General features: G+C 39.3%; 2 protein-coding genes across 11 annotated transcripts in view; one reads left to right on the top strand and one right to left on the bottom strand.

Moving 5' to 3' along the window:
- Nucleotides 1-2,488, top strand: part of zswim7 (zinc finger, SWIM-type containing 7) — a 53,322-nt gene extending 50,834 nt beyond the window's left edge. The window contains exon 6 of the mRNA XM_088616045.1: nt 1,494-2,488. Coding sequence (XP_088472171.1) covers nt 1,494-1,577 — 84 coding nt within the window. The 3' untranslated portion in view covers nt 1,578-2,488. The remainder of the gene's footprint in view (nt 1-1,493) is intronic.
- specc1 (sperm antigen with calponin homology and coiled-coil domains 1) overlaps nt 1-23,145 on the bottom strand; it is an 86,736-nt gene that overhangs the window by 7,337 nt on the left and 56,254 nt on the right. For all 10 annotated transcript variants that reach the window (XM_088616034.1, XM_088616035.1, XM_088616037.1 and 7 more), the window contains 5 exons: nt 17,672-17,817; nt 16,825-16,925; nt 16,249-16,321; nt 12,794-12,938; nt 10,441-10,543 (listed from right to left, as the gene is read on the bottom strand). In XM_088616034.1, coding sequence (XP_088472160.1) covers nt 10,441-10,543; nt 12,794-12,938; nt 16,249-16,321; nt 16,825-16,925; nt 17,672-17,817 — 568 coding nt within the window. The remainder of the gene's footprint in view (nt 1-10,440; nt 10,544-12,793; nt 12,939-16,248; nt 16,322-16,824; nt 16,926-17,671; nt 17,818-23,145) is intronic.

Raw genomic sequence — 23,145 nt, 5'->3', positions numbered from 1 at the left:
CCAGAAGGTTATGCTTTGGCGTTGTACAAACAAATGCCAGGTGTGTTTTGGGAGTGGGGAGAGTCTGATGCCCTGGCGTCTCTGAAGCAGTCCCTGCCGGCAGTGGGCTATTTCCTGACTCTCCTGTTCTCTTGTATCCACTGCCAGTGTAAATGTTGGGAACTGGGATGGGGGCCAGGGCTGTCACTCCGGGGTATTGCTCAGATGACTCTACACTCATTTGTTTCTTTTCATTTCTTATGTCTGGTTTCAAGGCCAACCTCATCACTTTCTTTTCTCCCCAAGAGGCTGAGGGGAATGATGCTATACTCAGGCCTCCTTCCTCCTGAGTGATGAGGTCGGTTGATTAGTCACAATTTAGAAACGGGCCCAGTTTCACTCCCTGTCCCAGCAGAAACAACATTAACAGCACACTAACCAGGATGTTGGTAGAACACAGTGCAGCTTACAGTACGTTTAGCATCTAACACCAGAGCCACATTCTCTTAACAGGAAAACACGCTAGTTTGACCTATTGTATAATGTTATTTATAGTACAGTCTTTTGCAAGCTTCAGAAGTATAAATGACACCGAGTGAGAGCCTGAAAAATTCCGATTCCCATTGCTGCTTTTGAACTATTTTTTAACTGTTAACAATTTCAAACACAAGAATACACAGGATCTCTTGGATGTTGTCACGGTTGACTTTTGGGTCATATCTCCTGAATATGGGTCGTTAGTCCTTTGCTAGGATCTATGTCAAGATCCAGACTGAAGATGAACAGGCCCAAACTTGGGATAAATAAAATGGGATTATTCAATCCTAATTTTCTAACTCGGATTCTGACAGAAATCCCAAATTCGGTACTTGCCATCACTGGGATCTGTGTCTCCGGATGTCCTGTCCGGCACCCCCTCAGGCAGTTAATTTACACGAGTGCATTAATGCTTCTTGCTCATGGCTGTCGCTAGACTTCCAAAGTATTCCAGAGCAGTTCTATTCGTCCATTACTAGACCGCTGATTCAGAGAAGAACACTGGGTTTTCAATGGGTTGAGAAGAGATAATGGATTGCCTTCAGCTATTTAAGGAAACTATAACAGCCTTTTACTGACAGCGCCTGAAAGAAATGCCACAGTAGGAATGGACACTGGGGCTGTATGGCCTTTTGAAAGGTGATGGAAAACGACAGTGACTAACCTATAGAAGAAGCACTACTGATCAATGTCAGAACAATGAAGAGGCACCAGAATTAATTTCCCACAAGTCAGTGGCAGACCGCAGAAAACAACTGCAATAATACTGGGAGTTATTAATTGTATTGATACCTTAAAAGGAATTGGTTTGACAATAATTTAGCTAGTCATGTAATGAAACTGAGAGAGAACCTCAATCTTGCACAGAGAAAAAGCACGTGAGAAAGGCATATGACACAATATATTTATGAGTGGCCAGATGAATGCTACCTATTAAGACTTAACTGCAGGAATGTACTGTTTTGGTTGATGTGAAGGTGCTGCAGAGCAGTGAGGCTGGGCTCTGGAGCACGGAGGAGCTTCCTGGACACTCTGGCTCAGGGGACTGCCGCGAATGTTAAAACAACAGAGGACATGGCTACTGTGCTGGGACAGGTCTCCCAAAGCAAACACAACATCAAGCACCAGGAAACGGCTCCTTCTCCACTTCAGAGGAAACGCCAGATGCCGAGAGCGGGGCGGGGGGCGTTAGAGATTTTTGTTTTGTTTTGGATATTTTATATAATTTCATGAGACTCCACCAGGTCACAATGCATAGCACACATCCATTGGCCTAACCTGGATTTATCTCCAATGACACAGAATGGAAACTCTTAGTAATTAAATACATTTTCTATCTGTCCCTTACAAAGTAGGCACCTGCTTGACAATTATTGATAACTAGTTTCAAGCGCTCCAGATCACGGCAGGTCATACCACATTGCCTGCTGTTTGATAGGCTCTTGGAGTATTTTCTACACTGTGGGTTTAACTGCTTATAATAGATGTGGTACATGCAGTTTTCCTGGTGCTTGGAAGCTTAACAAGCTCTTTTTTTAGTCAGCTCAGCAATCTGCTAGGCACCCACTGCAGCTCAGGGTCATTTCAGTTCAGGGCATGGCCACAGGGCAACAGCAGAGACCCCACGAGCAACCAAGCTGGTGCCACTGAAGACAGTCTAGCCCCCCACCCATTCCATCAAGTCCTGGAAGTGGCCCTGACTCCAGTTATAGTCCACATCTGAACCCTGAGAATCTAAAATATGCACTTATACACTTTAGTCCCTCTCTGAGTCAACTCAGGGTCATGTGCTTCAGAACATAGTCAAAACACCTTTTTGGCACCATGCTTCGACAGTTTCCAGCACCTCTCTGAATGTGTACAATGTGTGATGTGAAAAAAAATAATGGACAAATGTCTGCATATTCTACATGCCCTTTCCACCGACTCTGGTTTATTACACCAAAGTAAATGCATATGCTACGTAACAAAATATGTATTTCTTGACCCTTCTTGTGTCAAGGTTTGCAAAACTAAACATAAATCTGGAGAAAAACAGGTCTTGACAGGAGTAATCACTCAGAAATACTGCCCTCGCAATGAAATCCCTTTAAAACTTGGGATTGAAGCAAGTGGATTTTCACAAATGGGGACACATCGGATGAGCTGAAACTGGTCTGCAGTAAGCTCAAGCACTGTTCCATCACGCTAAGATGGATCTCTGCCTGTTAGTATCTTTGCCAGGTAGGACAACTTTTTTTCATTTCTTCATAATTTATTTTGCTTTTGTTAACCACCATTGCCCATTATCTGGGGGCACCAGAAGATTCCCTGTAAATGTGTCTTTGGAAGTTTCCCTTTTTTACTTTTTCACTTATAACCAAACGGAAACTGAAAGTAAATGAAGCAATAAACAGGTGGAAAACCACCTCTGTGGGCAGCCACAGTCTGAATTATTTCCTGTTCACTCTCACCCAGCTGTGCATGTGTACTGCATGTATATGAGGGCCTGAAAATGTTTAGAATGTGCTTCTAACACCTTAACATGAGCATGCACATCTTAAAATAAGGCTAATAACAGTGTACAACTCTCAGGAAGGTATCTGTGTGCAACACCCGACATGAGCAACCTAAACCTGGACCAAGTGAATTAGGTTGTCAATTCTGGAGATCACTAAAGTGTTCTAGACACCCATGTGTTAACAGCATTTAAAATGACATTTCTAACTAAAAATAAAGGAAAAATAAAACCATATTCAAAAGGAAGCACTGAAAAATTCTTTAGTTTAGCTTCCATCCAAACAAATGCATCAGTGAATTTATGAGATGTGCAACAGAGCCTGTACTATTAATTGGGCGTTTATGGCAAATATCAAATTTATCATTTAGTTTCCCTTTTTACACAGAAGCAAAACAAGCTCTTTAGCAACATTTTCAATTTCATTCTGAATAATTGGCAGAGAGGCATGTGGAGGTACAGAGTCCTTTGTGCTAATAAAATAATAAAAAATTGAACATAACATTAGGACATTAATAATACATCTGACAGACTGTTGCTTTCTGATGTGCGACTTAATTAAATTAATCGCATCAGATTAAACAAGCATAATAAGATCCTTTGCCATTTCTCAAAACAATTGTGGCTTCTTGTAAAGCAAACGGATGACAGCTCATCTGGTGTGTGTTTGTTCATGAAGGAGGAGTCCAATTAAAGAACCATTTACCACATGTGGAGAAATATTGCACCTACAGAGTCCTGACTGGGTTCATCCAATTTCACACACGCAATAAGCAGGGCACACAATGTCCTAGTGTCTCATCTGACAGCATAAAAAACATAGCTCTTCCAAACTCAATAAGGTATTTTTTTTAAAGAAACAAAGATAACCCAGAGCTTATCCAGGATACTAGAGCACAAGATGGGCCTACTCCCTGGGCTTGGGAGCCAGTTCATTGCAGAGCACTCACAGGTACAATTTAGAAATGCCAAATCAACCTTGCCTGCATTTCTTTGGAAGATGTAAGGAAACTAGAACATCTGGAGAAAACACACATGTACACAGGGGGAGCATGCAGACTCCACCAAGCAGGCATCCCCTGCTTGCATCAAACCCAGGATCTAGGATCTGTGATCTATCAGGGTAACAGCCTAGTTAATCGAATCCTACTTATTTATATATGAAAAAGTGAGCTTGGAACTTGGAATGAGAAAGACCAGGAAATGTCAAGCGTCTGCTTTCATGATGTGAGCCAGTTTTTTTGTAAAACTATTCAGGGATCACTGAACATCTGTTTGGAGAATGTTAAATTCTCATGTTTCATGCATCACTAACCACTGTTCTCCCATAATCTCTGGCTTGTCTCATGCAGCAGTTACAAATAATGACTTGTTCCTCTCCTTTAGTATATGAAGTGGTAGCAGCTGCTTCGTTTTTAAGAACACAGCACTTAGTGTAGCAGTTATTATATAGTCATCTTTCGTCCTATACAGTCATTGCAAGAGCCAGTTCTTGTTATTTCTGTACCCAAGCTCTTGGGATGTTCTGCAAGCCAAAAACAGAGCATGATTTAGCTGGTCTGGAAAAAACTAAACTAAAAAGAAAATACAACAAATTAAATAAAAAGATCCACCTAAATCAGGCGAAGCTGAAGAAAGTATTTCAACACAATTACATACTCTTATGTTGGGTGGTTTGTATACCTGCTAATATTCATTCTAGTTGCACTTAATTACTTAATGCTTTAATTGAACTAATAATTGAATTAATATGTTGAATTTTATGCCGCCTATGAAATACAGCAGTTAAAAGGAAATTTCCAACATGCGCAAAGGTTAAAAACAGTCAATCAGTTTGAACTAATCCTATTTTACATTAAGAGTTCAACTGTGTAACTGAGAATTTGGAAGAAATGCCAGCAGGTATGTGGGCATCTAGGACCAGGACTAGAAACCTCTGTCCTTAATAATAGGGAATTTATCAGACATCTGACAAATAGTCATAACCATTTCTCTACAGAATACAGAAGCATTAAGGCTTGTACAGCTAAACTAAATTATATTTATTCTGTAATTTAGAGCACTACAGTATGTAGGATTTTTTTTGGAATATGTTGGAAAGTTAAAGGCAGAATTGTTTTGAAAATGTGAATGAACGTTTGCAAAGGCAATTGGTGTTTGCACCTGTTTTTTTGACAACTGACTTATCAGTTATCTGTTACATTAACTGTTTTGTTAGACTGTTGGCATAACTGTGTTATGGCATTCATATCCCTAACACAACATTTTTAATTTGTAGAAGAAATATACTGTGTTTTATTGGGTATATGTTATACTGCGTTTATGAAGAAACACATTAGCATAAGAATTAACCATTTCCTGAATTAATGTCTTGTTAAATTTTCTTTCTTTTGAACTTTTTTATTCCTCTGAACAAAAACAAAGTGCCCCAAGGCTGCGACAACCCTAGCTCACCTACTCTTGACTTAAGCCTGGAATCAAAATTGAGAGGCAAGTAGCTGGTATTCCTTAACTGCCTGAGTGCATGTGATCATCATGGCTAGCTTTCATATTACACAGGTAAAGAAAATCCTGCTGTGTCTACTGGACCACAGCCCTGAAGGTGCCAGATTGTGTTGATCAGTTCAGCAGTCGGGGCAGAATGCAATGCACATGCATTCATATAATGTTACCCATATGTCAACAATTAATCACTCTTTTTGACTTAAATAACAAGTCCGTCTGATTTCTTCCGACTTCACCAGAACACTGGATATAGCGCCAAGCCAGGCCCTCCATTAGAGCATTTTTTTGACACCGCACTGGAGCATGGAAGTATGTTAAAAGTAAATAAATCAAGAAATCAAACAATGCAGATGGGAATTTCATTTCCGTTTTGGTTGAAATCAGAGTGAAACAGATTCCCAGCCATCAAAAGGTTGTCCTGGAGGTCTGCCAGCGTGAAATGATGATTGGCTTGCAAATAACAGTACAGTTTCAGATTTTGCCAGCTGAAATCTGCCCCGATTCCACTAAGCGGCTTTCTTGACCTTCCATGTTGTTTTGTGACGATGCGGTAATAATACTTTCCTATTTTTCCCAGGGCAGACGCCCCACTGTTTGAACTCGGGGATAAGGGCTGTGTGCAGGAACTCCAAGAGAGTCTGGTGGTTAGACCAGACATCCTCCTCTCCAGCAGCAGTGTGACACAGGTTTCAAGCTCTCTCTGCTTTCTCAAGCTGCTGGGGGTCCCAGACTCTTTCACAGCCCTCTGACTGTTTGTGTTTGTTTTGTTCACATTTCACAAGACATAAAAGTCTCGCGGATGTATTTTTCCAGACTGATAGAGCCAATTCAATGAACTTCTCTTTTGTACTATTTTCATTTTGACCTCACAAAAATCTCTTGTTTTGATAAGAATGAAAAATGTACAGGAATACATTATCAGACAGCTTTATCATTCAATTTATTATTTTTCAATGTAAGTGAATCCCGGAACATCTGTGGGAGGGACAGCCCAGGAGTGTCAACATTGTAGAGTAAAACAAACAGGTGAAGTTCTGCAATAAAAATATTGCTTGTATAAAAAAGATCTCTTCCCTTGTTCCTTTTTAAATACTTCTATTTATCACATTCAAGTTATGAGGCGTATGAAATTAATGTAATGTAAAATGCATCCTACCTGACAACAGTGCAATACAGAGCAATACAATACAAAGAATATATAAGGCAGGGCTGAAGCATATTTGATTACAGAATTATGGATTAAGTTGACTCTCATGTACTTACAGTAACTCTTGTAAACAGTGGAATCTAGCACTGCCACCTTTCCACTTTTGCATCCTGGCTTCAATTCCAAACTGGGGAAACATCTATGTGGATTCTGTATGTTATCCGTGTGTTGGCATGGGATTTTTTTCCGGTGTGGCAACTTCCACACCTTTCATCACATGCTGCATGGTACCCTACTGATGCTTCTGAACTGTCCTGTGAGCCTGAGTGTGTGAGCACTCTGCCTTAGACTGGCCATCTGTCCAGGGTTTGGTACTGTTTTGCACCCTGTGCTTCTGGGGTAGATTCCAGGCTGATACAACTTTTACCAGGAACAAGTAACTTTGTGATAAGGAACATAGGGAATGCTTATTAATGAACGCAATAATAGTTAAAGTAAGTTATAAAAAAGCTTTTGCAATGTATTAATAAAAAAACTAATAATGCCATAATAATGAGTAAAAACTACCATCAATAAAAGTAAATTAACATGATCCATATATTATTAAACCAGAACAGTCAGGGTTCCTATAGAGAGACTCTGCTGGCCCTAAGTAACAACTCATACAGTCTGAGTATTAAGCTAATTATTTTGTGCTGTCTATGTAATGTTTCAATTTTAAAATATTTGTTTTCAGATTCATATTTTAACAGATATGTTTAGAGTTAATTGCCTTATAGTACTGTTCACAATTGTTATTGTAATTAATCTGAGTTCTCAATTGACATTACATTATGTTATACAAAAAGACTGTCAAGCCTGCTGCAGGCAAGCATGAGGACAGAGGAGCTGAACATGAGTAAAACTTGTATACTCAGATGCTATTAAATCCTGGGCCTGCTGTCGTCAAGGAGGAAAACCCTTCAGGTGAGGCAATAAAGAGATCATTACACAGGGGTAGAAAATGTGTTGGGAATCTCCCATCTTGATGACGCCCCTGCACCCCATTACCCATTTCAGCAGGCTAAGTGAATTACGTGCAGAGACGTCAACATACCAAATGGGTTATCCCCATAAAGGCTGTTCTCCGTTTGATGAGGTGATTATTGACCACCAATACCACATTTCCTTCAGTTGTAATCTGAGAGGGAATGACTCAGAAGCTGCCGAGCTGAAGTCAGACCCAGATCAGCTCCTCTCTTCCTTAAACAGACGTGCTGCACCTTTCATTCAGGGTAGGTATTTTTCAGATTGATTTGAACTTTTTTAAATAGTAATGTTATTCTGTCAATGCTGAATATTCCAAGAAAAGGACGTATATTCCACAAGGACAAAAAGTCCTGTCAGCACACGCCTGCAGCATGGCTGTATGGACAAGTATTGATCCTGGGACTTGCTCTCAAAGTAACTAGTAGAGACTCACAATTCTTCGAGCAAATTAGTCTTACAATGACATTTTAATTGGAATAGGGGTGGAGTGGTGAGGGGCAACCCACTGCCACACCTAGAAGTCACAGACTAGGTCACCGCGTCAAGAACATCTTCCTTGTTTTCAGCATCGCAATCAAGATGCTTACTGGTAATAATAGCTCCAGGTGAAAGACCTATTCCTCTAGTCTTCTCTCATGCAGGGGAGGGCCATTAATCTGTCTCTGGAAGAGGATCGTGGAGCTGTGCATGTACACAGTGACCTCAATGCTCCACGTGGCCACTGCAGTGACGATGAAAGGGCCGATACCAACACTCCTGTCTTGGAATAAGTCAACACTTGCTGGAGCAGATTTTCTCCATAGTATCAAGAATATAAAGGTAGACTGAAATGTACAGGCACAGGGCTATCCCAGCACACAAACCATACTGTTTAAATACATGTGCCACTGGAGTGCTGGAGGTGTTAATTAACGGCACAGGATTAACAGTAAGGTATTTACTTTGCATTTATAAACGCAATGGTTTTGAAGGGACATTTAATTATTGCCATATTAACCTTAGATAAAATTGATCCATTAAAGAGATATGTTTTCTTACTCATAATCAGAAAAACGGAGGTATCCACGTCACGAATGTTCAAACACTCTTAAACCGAAGCTGTCGTATCAAGGGACTGCTTGAAAATACTGTAAGACTGCACCATGACCACAAGCAGCCTGTTTGATGCAAAGGTGCTGAGAGGGAGTTATAAGTTCTGATGTCAGGAATGTGGGTTAGAATTTGCAGAAACGGTGAGCAGTCCAAGCCAAAACTGCTGCAGCTGTTCCACGATTCAACCATAATTAGTGCTTTTCTGAGACCTTCAGGATGTCACATTCAGTCTGAACAAATATGTCTCCTTCTGCTCTGACCTTTCCCTGTTGATATTAAGCTCAATTTTGTGTGCATGTATTCAGAGCGTAACCTTTCTCTAACAATGAGCCATCTTGGAATAATGTTTTATCCATGCTAGAGTCCCCTGTGAATCCTGCTTATTACAGTAATAAACTGTGATTAGAAGTTTAATTTCCATTGTAGCTGTCTGCACTGTCTTCTGATGCCTGAGAGCACATATCGCAATCACAGCAACTGCAATCCCACATGCAGCCATGAGAACTAAAAGTATCCCAAGGAATAGTAAAGCAATGTCAGCTATTGAAGAGACGGGCTTTAAACCTTATGTTAACTTCCTCTTTGTTGTCAATTTGAAAGCCTGGCCCAAAAAAATTAGAGAGCTGCTGAGGAATGTCATACACTTTACATCCTAAGCATAACCAACAAATCAATTGATGATAAATCAGGAACAATGTCATTGACATATTTTGATATATAGACATCACTCTAACAAGGCTCCACATTTCCAATAGGGCTCCTTCTTTGGCACTTTGTCAAAATTAGGTTATATCTATCTCTTATTGTATATTTTTAAGTGAGAACCAAGGATTTTGCAGGATTCAATTTAATCTAAATATAAGATGAGTAATGCTTATAAAAGGACAGATATAGCCATAAGGGCAAAGTTCGGACAGAAAATGAGTCATAATGTAAACTGTATTGCACAGAAATACTTAAGCAGTATAAAAAAAGGCATTGGCACCAATAGTTGATTGTCTTTTGGCAAAGAATTATCATATTGCTCTCCAGTGTGACATTACGAGTAGCCATTTATCTTAGCTTAAATCTTTGCAAAAAACCCACTCTAAAAACACTGTTCTGTAACACACACATTGTACACTTTTGTTTCCTGTAATTAACATCACTTTGAGAGCTTTAGCACTGATAATCTTCAAATTGTCACAAGCAGTGGAGACAGAGAACGCACAATTTTAAAAAGAGCTCTATAAACAGACCAGTACTGGGTCACACAACCAGAAGTGAAACATCCTGGTGTCCGTGGCCTACTTACTGTCATCTTGACAACACCATTAATTAGTTAATCCCCAATATGTCCTGTACGTGTGCAGTTTAAACCACCACAGACTGTCTGAGCCATTGTGTGCTAAGTTCAGTTTATTGATGGGATCTTTTATCATCTGATTAAGGAATCTCCTGTCTAGTACCAAGGTGAATGTTTCTTCCTATTATTCCTAACCCCACTGCGGACAGCATGTTAACTGAATTTCGTGATCCAATGCACGATCTGTGTAAAATCTTTGTGGCCTTTTTCAGACCACAACAGTTCACTGCAGCCCTGGTTCAGAACGACATAATTCCAGACAATCGCTGCTGGAAAGGGTTGGTTTGAGTCTGACCCCCTGTCTCTTACCGGATAGCCTTCTGTTTTCTTCTGGCACCACTTCAGAAGAGCATTCCTCTTAGATCCTCCATATTCTCTAGCAAGTGCAGCCAAAGGGTCCTTTCTTTCCACACTGAAATGGGGAACAAACATTGATTTGACACGGCTGGAAAGGCATTCAGTTTTAGCTTGCAACAAATTCCCAGGTTTGTTTATTTATAGTTTCTAGTTGTGTTGCTGCTTTCTGTTCAACTGAACCAAATCTCAGGAATGCACTGCAGCGGAAACCGACAGTTTCTCAATTAACAGTGCAGCAGAATATTAGTTAACAGTTACCTAAAGATAGCAGATGGCTTCTTATGGGGGTGAACATTCTTCACAGCACAGTCTGAATTACGTTATATGAACAGACAAAACGGAAACTCGCATTTGATTTGTGAGGATGGTGCTGATCAGGATTTTTCTTTCATGAAAAAATTACATTATAACCGGCGAATAAACTAAGTGGTGGTGTGTAGCCACTGACATTTTGACCCAAAAATTCTGACTATAAAAAAACAATTGATGGTGAGTTTATGCAGTCCAGCTGTTTTGGCTGCTAATGTTTGGTTAGACTCCTCCCAATTAAAAGCTGAGACAAGAAGGACAATCTACAGCATCTTAAAGCATGTAATTATAGAATCAGGTATGCTGTGCTAGGCTTCACGGTGGTATTGATTAAAGTGTTTAGCATTCAAAACCAATACGCAAACAAGAGTCACAGGTTGGGAAGGTGACAAATTAAATAGGAGTCAGAACAGTGTGTACAAAGTAAAGGAGCATTCAGTCTGATCAATTAGTAAGAGAAGACAGGGGCTGCTCTATATTAGAGAGAACACTGCCTTCGCAGATGGGGGAACACTCTGAAATGTCACGACCAGCAAACGGATTGAGCTGTGAATCACTGTGATGGAAATGTGGGTAATTCCAGAGGGCAGGTATGTGAGAAGGAAGAGAGTCTGAAATTAATTCAATACAAGTTAACGTCATACGACGGTGAACCAGTCCCTGCAGTGTTTAAATGCATCATTCTATCAAATAAAGCAGAGAGGCCAGGGCACAATTTGCATTGCAACAGGTCTACAAACAGATCAGCCTGTCTCTTTTCATTTTTATCATAAAGAAGGCAGACAACAGATATGGCAACATGACTTTTCAGAAAAAACAGTACAAATCCAATATGAATTAAGTAAATAGCTGGTGTTCAGTGTGTAGGAGTTCATTAGTATAGGCAAAAAAAATCAGTTATATTGTGTGCACAATGGTTTTCCGTGAAAAGTTCGATGTAGTGGTCCTCTTCAGGGTCATTATTTACAATAAAAGAACAAAGTATCAAACAGTTTTGCCTGTCCCTGAAAGTGAAAGATCTTTTTCCCTCTCTCTATATTTTATGTCCTAGTAACATGGTGCATTACTGCAACAGGCACTACGCTACAGTATATTGGTCTTGCTTATTGGCAGTTAAAGAACTGAGGAGCAGCTTGCCGTACAACTTCACAATAAAGAGGACAGGGGGAAACACAGCCTGGCCTAGACTAGAACCACACTGATAGAAGGGGAGCTCAGCAACATTGTGCTTTAGTGGGTCTCCAACCTAGGTATTGGAGTTAACCTGATTATTCACCCTAAACTGCTTGCTAGTTAAAGATTAGATACAGTTGCTTAAGCAACTTGAGTGATGTAGAACATCCTTCTTTTTCTTCCAGAATATCTATAGTTCATTTATTTCAACAGACAACCTGGTCATTTTTCTCCATTCACCCATTTTCTAACTAGTTGATCCAAATCAGGGTCGTGGGGGAGCCAGAGCCTGTCCTGGCAAATAACAGGTGCAAGGCAGGCTACGCCCTGGCCAGGACGCTAGTCCATTGCAGGGCACACAGGCACAGACACAAGCACTCACACCCAGGACAGTTTTCCCAGAAGCCAATTAGCCTACCAGGATGTCTTTGGAGAGTTGGAAACAAGAGCCCCCAAAGGAAACCTACACGAACCCAGGGAGAACATACAAACTCTACACAGATTGAACCACTGGAATTGAACCCAGGACCCCAGCGTTGTGAGCCAGCAATGATAACCACTGCGTCACCATGACCACCCATCTGGTCAACCGATCATAGTTACATTGTTGCTGGCCTTTAGCACCTGATAATTTAAAGGCTGCCTATAAAACCTGCAGAACCAGGACTGAAGACCTCTACTTTTTGCTTTTGATACCACCTTGAATAAGGAGCTGTCAGAAAACTGCAATAGACCTCTCTTTATCACTGCTGTATTCCACGGCTGAAATCCTCTGTGCTTTATTTATCACGACAGGCATGTTATTGATCCTGAGCTCACTCACCTCAGCTTGCTGTTGGCTTTGGGGTAACTGAGGGAAGAGGTCCTCCCGCTCAGTGCCGCTGGGGTTTTAATGACAGATTCCAGAGAGGGGCTTTTTCTCATCAGGCTGGTGGGTTTCATCTCGTCATTTGACCCTGTCAGCTTGTCTGGAATAAGAAGTTCAAGACGATAACACAGATATTTAATATGTCTCATAGGAGCTTAGAACCTCTTATTTAATGCCAATTATGTTTTTTCTGGAAACCTGAAACCACTATTTAAAAAGAGCAAACAATGTTCCTAAGAATTATCACATATATTAGAAGGAGTAAAAGTTACCACTAAACCAGATAAAAACCCATACTATCTTAATAGGAGGAAATGGGAAAAAAAAACAACTTAAGAGCTGTTTCACTACCAGCCCCTGGAAAATATGATTAAGAGCCCCAGAATCATTCCATATATGATACAAATCTGGTAAAAACAGAAATGTGCATTAACAAGAGGCACAGAGTTGCAGGGGAACAGAACAAGCTGCCCAGACATGTTGTTGAAGCCGACACCCAGGCTTCTTTCAGGAAATGGCGGGATGAGATCCGTGGATCAGTAAGCCGCCAAATGGGCTCGATGGGCTGAACAGCGCCTGTGGATTTGTATTTGTGCCACCTGGCAACAAACATTTTTCTGCCTGCTACAGGTTTTCACAGGTTGAGGGTAGATGATTTAAAAAAATATATTTTTCTTAATCGTTAAAATAAGTAACCGGTGCTAAAATACTTGCCTCATTATGCCATCACAATGCCTCTTTAGGTAATTTACTGTATGTCATGCATGAAGCTCTCTTCAATTAATTAGTCATTTATTCAGTCATTAGTCAACCCTGGCGTTCCTGGCCAAATTTTCCATTGGCCTTTACCAATCATGGCCTCCTAATAATCCCCATCTATAAACTGGCTTCATTACTCTGCTCTCCTCCCCACTGAGAGCTGGTGTGTGGGGAGCGTTCTGGCGCACTATGGCTGCTGTCGCATCATCCAGGTGGGGCTGCACACTGGTGGTGGTGGAGGGGAGTCCCCATTACCTTACGCTATATAAGTGTAAGCAATTATTATTAGTAGTAGTAGTACTAGTCTTTTTGGCTGTGCCGTACGGCTAATTAAGGAAGAGTCACTACCATACACCTGTGGTAGACACACAATGTCCATAATGCTCCTGACCTGGGCGTTGGCCCTGCTTCAGAGAACGGGCTGGTACACTGCACTTGCCACTAGCGCCCTGGCCTTGATAACCCTGCTCCTCTGAGAGCCAAGGCCACACAGCTCACCAGTGCAAGCGGAGCACTGGGAGTCACTGTTTATACAGGCTCACACACACATTGCAGAGGAAGCTGCTGGGTTTTACCACTGGACTGGAAGACGGATCATATAAATAAGGCTCTCGACTCTTAGTTTTTCTATCTGGTCTCCCTTATTGCTTTTTAAAAAACATTTAAGAAAGTACAGTGGCAAACATATTGCTACACACTGCCCTAAAATAATCTGTATTTAATTAAGAGCAGCTCTTGTATTCAGACATGAGAAGTACATAATTGCTGAATTATGTTTTCTCAGTTTTATTTACTTTGAAGAACCCATGTGGCCAACAAAAAGCTCGGTTGTGATTTAAGGATAAAGATCTGTGAAGTGAAACCTTTTACTAAAGGTTACTGTGAATCACTATCATTGTGGCTTACTTTGTAATATTAAAAGATGCTTATCATTTTTCTTCAGTGTTCTAGCTAACTTCTGAGTAATGCATCTATAGATGGACACTGCATAGGAATTTCAAACAAAAACCCTTTGAAGCACAACCAAACAAAAACTTCAGGAAGACTTTTTTTGTTGTGATTGTACAATGCTTTACATTTATAGCACAGCACGTCTCATCACCCCGTCCTTCTCCTTGAGTGTCTTGAACTTTCTGGACGAGCTGAGTGATTCAATTACTTTGCATTTCAATGAATCTAATTTCGGAAATATTCTAACTGGGCAGACAGCCAAATCTGATGGGAATAGGCTAATAAACACAACAGTGGCTCCCGATCAGCAACTGAGCCAATTAATAGGTCTTAATGGAGTGAGCTAATCCGGGTATTGCATGGATACAGTCAGATTTCATTACATTATCTGTTTCTTGAGTTAATACTTAAAGGGGAGCTGCAACGCTTTTGTTTGCATTTCGCGGTTATAAAGTTGTTGAGTTCATTTCAAAGTACACGGTAACGTGTAACACCTCCACTTCGGATCACAAAACAGATGCAGGTTTCCAGGTATACCGTCATTGTCTGCGATTTAGAACAAGACAACAGAACGGCAGGCGAGGTGAAGCGGCCTTATTACATTGTAAACAAGCGGGCTTGTGAATACTTGTCTTTTAATCCGATAGAAATATTTCTCAATGCACATCTTAACTCAGGTCTTAGAATTATGATAAAAGGATAATTTAAATAAGGACATTTATTTTTCTATCATGCCCCCTCACTACCTCCCCTGTTTTCATTCGCTGCTTTTAACGGGCAACAATGATAGGAACAGCACCTGGTTTGAGTAGACGTTTTGGTTCAGTATTTGAAATTAATATATTTATCTTTTTACGAACTATCGGGCCTCATATTGACTCCACAGCAGAAAAATTCAGTACCTAATGTTCTTTCTGTTGCAACAAAGCATGTACTTTAAACCAAGCTATTTTTTCTACTGTATTAATTTATACATAATGTTATGAAACCGAAACATACAAGGCGACTTTTTTAAATACTTTAGGGTTGCCGGTTTGAATGAGCGCAATTGAATTGAATTTAACATGTCGACTTCGAGACAGTCTTTCTGCCGAATACTGCTTACCTGTTAAGTGCATGCAGAGCACGTTAAAACATTTCTGGGGGCAATGTCTGCAGCACACCGCATGACTCGAGCCATTAGTGACTGGTGAAGAGGAAGGGCCGGTTCACGTCCCAGGTCTCGCGGAATCTCGCTCAAGCGGTTTGAGACAACGTGGCGACGATGCAGCACTTCCACGAACATCACGATTTTGTAAAGTTTTGCGAAGCCCTCAATTCAGTTATTTTGTTACCTAGATTTAATAACCGGTCTGAGAAACTGAGACTGCAGTTCCCCTTTAAGGTTGTGTTTTTACCTTCTCTCTGCAACTGAACAGTTTTGACAAGTTATGTCAAGAGTACAGTTTATTATGGAAATATTTTCAATAGGATATTTCGTTAGTACTAACATAAAAATAGAATGTAGGTCAATCATTCATTTACCACGTATGAAACTAGAAATCCAAAAGAAATTATACCATCGATTCTTTCAATAAATGGTTAGATAAGACCCTCAATCCATTAACTTACTAGCAGTCTGCCAAATCCTCTCGCTTGTTGCCTTTCTTATGTTCTTACAGTATGTCCAATGAGAGTAGAATGAAGTGGACAGCACCTACCTGGATGGCAGAAATCCCCGAGATTAATTCTTTTTTCCACAGCTTTAGAAAGCGGCTTGATAGATGAATGCCTCTAAAGGAAAAACATGTTACTCGCTCATTGATTTCACCTACTGTACCTCCAAGCAACACAAGTCACTCAGCGCAGCTCTTAGCAATGAGGTAACTCTAGGAATAAACCCTCTCATTCACTGTGATAAAATTTGTGGTCTTACAGGCTTCATCATTAATTTTGCTTAATGAAAGCGTAAATCTTTGAATGTGTTTAAAATGCATTATGAAAAGCACAGGACAAGTGATTTATAAACCATCCAGGACCACTTGGGTCAAACAATAGTCTAGATCCAATGTTATACTTCCACTGTATAATATAAAATAAAATTCTATATATAATTTATAAGCTTTTGCTTGATTATGTTTTACAATCTATGTAAAAGAATAGCTGGACACTAACCCTTAAAGGGGACAAAGTAAAATAAAGACAAAAATCTGAAAAGGATTTTTAAAACGTTTGCTCTTGTCTCTTCCCTTGTGCTGATGGGATGCGTTTCCACAGCTGCAGGATAAGACCCTCACCTGCATTGGAGAGACGGCTGCCGCGGGAGCTGTCCGGACAGGGATCCCACTCAGGAGGCTCCGGGGTGAGGAGTGCATCTGGACCGTGTGTCCAGGCCCTCCTGCAAAGTCCCAGCACAAGACAGAGCTGTTGTTTCAGGACGGCAGGACAGGCTTTGTTAGGCAAACGCTAAAATGCTCCAGAATAGTTTCTGAAGCCTTCAGCAAAGGCCAAACAGTGTGTGCCACCTCTTCACCTCGTGGCTCGTGACAAGGGGTCATGCCACAGCAACCTCTGGATGGCACTAAGTAACCGTGTAGCTTGTTTTCCAGCATTTCAGGTGTGGTTTGCAATTACACAATGCAGGGCCCTTCACGTTTATCATGTGAGTCATCCTAAGAGCTGCATAGAAACTTCATTGCAATTAATTTGCAATGTACGTGCTTTTGAAAGATTGATATTTTCCTTTGGATGAAGTATAAGGGACAAAACCTGCTGCTATCGATCATAAACAATGATCCTTTCATGCCTCATCTCCCATGATCTTTTCAGCTTTACAAACGCACTACTTCATTCATTATACTAGTATATTTATATAACTTCCCATAACTTTGTGTACCCTGCTATTAGTGAAATCTTACTTTCAACTGTCATTATTTAAATCTCATTACAAATTTGCTTATTTGCTTAAACCCAGATCCCAGTTACCATGAGCTGTTTAGGTTCAGTTCAGACCCATCAGTTCCTGAATCTACTGATGAGCCGATAAGGCACGCACAAAATTGTTCAGTGTTCACCCACTCCTACGTTGAAGAAAAGAATCAGATATATATTTTTAACTGGCAGGCAAAATGAATGGCATCTTACCCTGTAGTGCGGAGTCAAAAGACTTAATGAGAGACTTCACAGTGGTGCCAGACTCGGAGGAAGCAGTGGGTATCTGAGACACAGAGATCCCACACCAGTGAGGGCTTGTGTCAGTGTCCAACGAATAAGCCTCCTCATTTTTCAACCTACAAAACACAAATTTGTCAAACGGTCTATTAGACCTATGTTAAAAATGTGTCCTTTATAACATGCTGCTGTTGTACATCTATCCACAAATGCTACAAGAAAAGTTTGTGGTCACAGGAATCAGGATTTGTCAAAATATCACAATCTCTTATTAACTGAAAAGAACATTTTAGGATGAAAAGGTCCTGTATATGTGTCTAGAGCAGGGGACCCCACTCTGGTCCTCCATGGTATCTATCCATAAGGTTTTACAGATTGTTCTACAATTACAACTTCTCAAGAACAAGGAAAGGCCTCTATGTGGTCAATGAAGCATATGAGTAATTAAGTAATTAGTTGCTCAGGAGGAAAAAAACACAAGGAACAGTCAGGCCCTTGAGCGACATGAGGTGCTCCAGGAGCTCTTTTTTAAGAAAAATACTAATTTCTTTGCAATAAACATGGTGAGATAAAAAGCACCTTGATCTGGATTGCACTGGCTAACACACAGGTCTGCCCTAACACATTTGCCTTTTTCAGGGACATTGAGTCAGAAGTGAGCAGAGGTGCAGAGATACAGCCTCAGCTACTTTTCTTACTCTCTTTTCGATTACATATTTCAAAACCCTCACCTAAAACAGAATTATGCAAATTTTCATTTTCCTAGCAATAACAGTGGTAAGGTTTAAACTAAAAAAGTCAAAGGGGTTTATCTGACATCTTTCAACAGAGAGGAATCTAATTTTGCTCTTTAATGTTATTTAATCTAAATTATGTAGAAATATACCCACGGTATCAATTTTCTCCCTTTCTCTAGTTGGGAGTTTCTCATTTGGTTGGCAAATGCTGACATATTAAAAGAAAAGAAAAATCCTTAAATATTTTTTTTTATTTCTGCAACAATAATGGATTTTGTTTTGTTTGTGAATGACAAATATGTACGTTAGATCATAATGGAACTAACAATAGCAGTGTAATTAACAGGAATTCAGATACAATAGCAAAACAATATAAAACTGATCACTGCAGCTATTTAGTAAGAAACGTCATTTAGGTGTGAAAAGGATAAAAACAAGTCACATGTTTAAAAAGACTTTATTGACATTAAAATCACATTTCCTAAAAATGAAAAAAAAAACATTTACAATTATTTTTCACAAACATGAACTAACCATTATTAAAGAATGAAAATGTCTAACATGGAATATAAACACTAAACTGAAATACATAACTTCAATGTTTTACACACTGTGGAATGCATTCAAAAACTTTAGAAGCTGGCACAATATCCTCCATAAATTTAGAGACAATATTACAAAGGCATTTTTCACAGGGTACATCTTCATTGGTAGTGGCTCCTATAGCAAACTACTACCCTGTTGTTACCAGAAAAGCTGTTTCCAGGCAGACATACTTCGGTATTAACAAAACTGTACACTCTGTACAAATGTTCATTTCTGCTCATTCTCATCTAAAACCTGAGTTGGTTTATTTCTTTTAAAACCCTTTTTTCTATTAAAAAATGAGTATAATAACACTTAGAAGTACAGCCAATAGTGTTAATGTGCAGATGTGCTGAAGGATTTCAATAAGAAGAAGAAATACACTCCTCTTAGTGGCACAGACAACCCTCTGAGACTATGTTTGTATCATTGCCTTTGAGAATCCATGAATTCTCTTTCTTAAATATTGATTTGTAAAATATTCCTTAACGTCCTAAATTCTAAAAAGTAAACTAGCATGGACAGTGCTTAGGTCTATTCAAGCTGAACATGAAGGGGTTTAGCTAATGACAAAATGGTTCTAACATACCACAGTAGGCAACATGTCCCTGTAATTCCTGAAATACTAAGATATTTACCAACAGCTCGCTTTACTGGGATCCTGTTACATTGGGCATCTGGCACAGAGTGGAGCTACTGTGCCCTACGTCATGTTTAATGTAGACTGATGAGGCTCTTAATAATGTTTTCTGTTTTCTTAATGTCTAATACACATAGTAAGTTCAAAGTTTCCAACTTAGATGCTTGTCCAAAATGGGATACGGTTTTGAAAAATTAATCATTACCGTAGTCAGCGTGGTTAATGTGATATTCAGGCATATATCAGATTTTAAGTGTGTGTACTTAAGCCTTACTACTATGCTGTAGGACAAAACCATCTCTAATACATTTACCCCTTTTAAACATGTGCAGTATCTATGGCCTCTGTTCAACACAGAGAACACCTCAATGGGAAGAGTCTTGTCTCTGATGTCAAACTGAGACCTGGTATCTAATTAGCCAGGGGGTATCTGGCCCCAGTGATCCCAACAGGGCTGCCCCATCTCCTGGATTTGTCACAGCAAATGCTGCGCAGCGTCCTTTCTGCATCAGTGTCAATGTGATCGAGATGAACTCAAGCCTACAAGAACGTTCACCAGGGCAACTGCACACGAGTCCTGTTTACAGCCGCTGTGGGAGGCAAAGAGGTCGTACTCAATACACAATTTCCCACCTCTCCTACACAGTTGTGCTAACAGACATCCTTCCTGTTTTGTTTGTATCACTTCAATTTCACTGCTGCATTGCAAAAAGTATGAAACGTTCATACTGTATATCAACATGAATCCACTACTTCATAATTATGGCAACATATCAGTTTTTAATGTTTGGTCATAACTCTACCTGAGATTGTACTTAAGAGAGGTCTTTGATTAATATCTAAAGCTACTAAATTAAAAAATTCTAAAACCGGCCCAAATACTTAAGAATTAAAATTAAGCTGCAGACTTATTTGAAACTGAATTATGTTAATATTTTAACATAACACATAAGATCAGAAAAGTTTCCTAAGCATTAATGTAAATACAGTACTAATGTTGCTGCATTACTGATGCTGAGAAGATCTGCTTGGTAATGTTAATTAGTTTGTTTCTGTAGGACAATAAATAGCAGATCATCTATTACAACAGCACAACATTTAAAATGATTTCAAGAACCACATAAATAAAAAATAAAAATAAAAGCAAACCCCTAATAAAGCATTGATCCACTTATAACTGTGGCACCAGCTGGTTCTGTCACCTTGCATTGTTCTCTCCAGACATTTTTAACCTTTGTCTTTACCTATCTGTCTTGGCTGTGCTAACTGATGTCTGTATCACATTTAATGTAATCCTAGGAGATTCATGACTTTTATTGCCTGCTAAATGTAATTACTTTGTGCCAACTGATGCCTCTTGAATCACAGAATGAGCAGATATTGTCGAAAAGCAAACGTGAAACACAAGACCTTATCAGCAATACTGCACACATTGCACGTCCTGGATCAGATCGAGTTTCAAAAAAAAATTTCCAATTGAGTTACAAGACCTTCTAGCTCATGGTGTAGTTTGAGTTTCATTATTTTTGTCAGCTCCTGCTGCTGTTCAGCAGTTCTTCAGCTATTTTCATGTTGCACCACCTAGTGGTAAAATGACTTACTACGCAAAGGCAAAGGCAAAGGCAGAACAGTTCGAGAAAATTAGGAAGCAACCTCTAAGAATAAATTAGCCAGGAAATGTAGATTTCCTTATTACATAAAATAAAGGTCAGAAGAAGCATTTTCAAATAATGCAAAAAGACATTCCACTGAGATCATATAAAAGTATTGAATTTATCTGCTATAAAAAAACACTGTTAGGACATATTTTGTAATGCCATCAAACAGCATTGGAATATGCTTTGCAGGATTAATGGACATATCTTTTACATAAACCTGTAAATAGTTCAGGAATCTAAGGCAAATTGGCAAATCAGGCAAGTCACTAGAGCAGATGATACCGAGGCGCCAGTTTACCAAAAACATTTCCAGTATTAATTGCAACAGAGCTACTGTATACAGAGACAACTATACTACTAATATTAATACAATTAATAACTATTATGGACTGAACTTGTAAAAAGGGTTTGTGATTCAAAAGGTTTTATTACAGCATGTACTTCAACAAAAATATATATTTTTAAACATTTTACCGGATTCCACATTGCCCATAAAACACCTTTATAATCTGATATTATATTCTTCAGACGCTGCACCTCCTCTGCCCCATAAGGATTTTTTTGAACAGATGTGCTCTTACCAGTTTACAGAACACCACTGGTAGATCATTTGTAACTATAAGAACAATTAAACAGCCTCAGAAGTAAGTAAAAACAGCTCCTCATAAAAAACAAACATAAAAAAAATTCAAATAACAGCTTTCATAGATCCAAAATGTATACTAGCTTTGGCAAAAACAGAACAGTAAAATGTTTTAATTAAATTTTGAATCCAATGAAAATCCACAATATTATGGACAAAAGAGATTTTGTCCCGATTGTACAGGCAACAGAGCTGGTGGCACAAAAGCAGGGATTTCTTTTAAAGCAGAAGAGGTATTTTTATATTGCACATATAAAAATAAAAGCATATGGCTAACACTGTTTCCAAAAACACGATATGGCAAAATTCTTTTTAGAAGATGACCCAACAGGGAAGATTGTCTTCGCCCCAGAACTAACTTGATTCTACGCTGGATCTGAAAGAGACAAAAGACAATGAAAGACTGTCACAGAGGAATCAACTCTACAGACAATTATAAAAAAACATTTTATAAGATATTGAAGTTACTGTACATATTCAGTGCTTACTTGGTTGAATTGTCACAGACATTGAAAGGGTATGACAACCACATTAAAGATGACAGTAGCACAATCAAAAATATTGCCTGATTAATTAAGGCTGCATAAAACAATTAATTATTTGTCCATTTCTAACTAGGGTTTTTTATTTGGAAGAATGTAGAGTATTCTTGGGTTATTTTTATTCTTTTTGGGTTATAACACACAAAGTTAATAAATCAGTTAAACAAAAAAATAGTACACATACATGGTCAATTATACTTGTTTTATACATGTGAGAGATAGTGCACATCCAAACAGTCAACTAATCTTCATGTATGCCACAATACCAAGTAAAGTGAAATGCACAAACATGCTAAAAATCAAAGGTAAATACTTTGGTAGTGTCAGTCAGTGATGGACTGTGAAGCAAAGATTGTGAAGTATCACTCAGTGGCCCATCAGGTGTCAGTGAAGAGGACTATAAAATACAGCACAATTTGTTTTGCAATCTATCAAATTAAGCAAATGAAACCTCCAATTTCCAAAATTAAAAGCAATGGTAGGGAAGGAAATCACAAAAAGCCCAAGCAATGCAATGAAAAGCTTGAAGTAAAGGCCAATGTATTGCTCAGAAATAACTATAAAAGCAAGTATTTGGTTTTGCTTATGTTTCAACCGGGCAGTGTTTAGTGCAGCTGGCAAAAAAACTTACCTGTGTTTTTT

This window comes from Lepisosteus platostomus, chromosome 22 (assembly GCF_059453375.1).
Source record: "Lepisosteus platostomus isolate fLepPlt1 chromosome 22, fLepPlt1.hap1, whole genome shotgun sequence".
In the NCBI taxonomy this organism is placed as follows: domain Eukaryota; kingdom Metazoa; phylum Chordata; class Actinopteri; order Semionotiformes; family Lepisosteidae; genus Lepisosteus; species Lepisosteus platostomus.
This window is presented reverse-complemented; position numbering and strand designations above follow the sequence as displayed.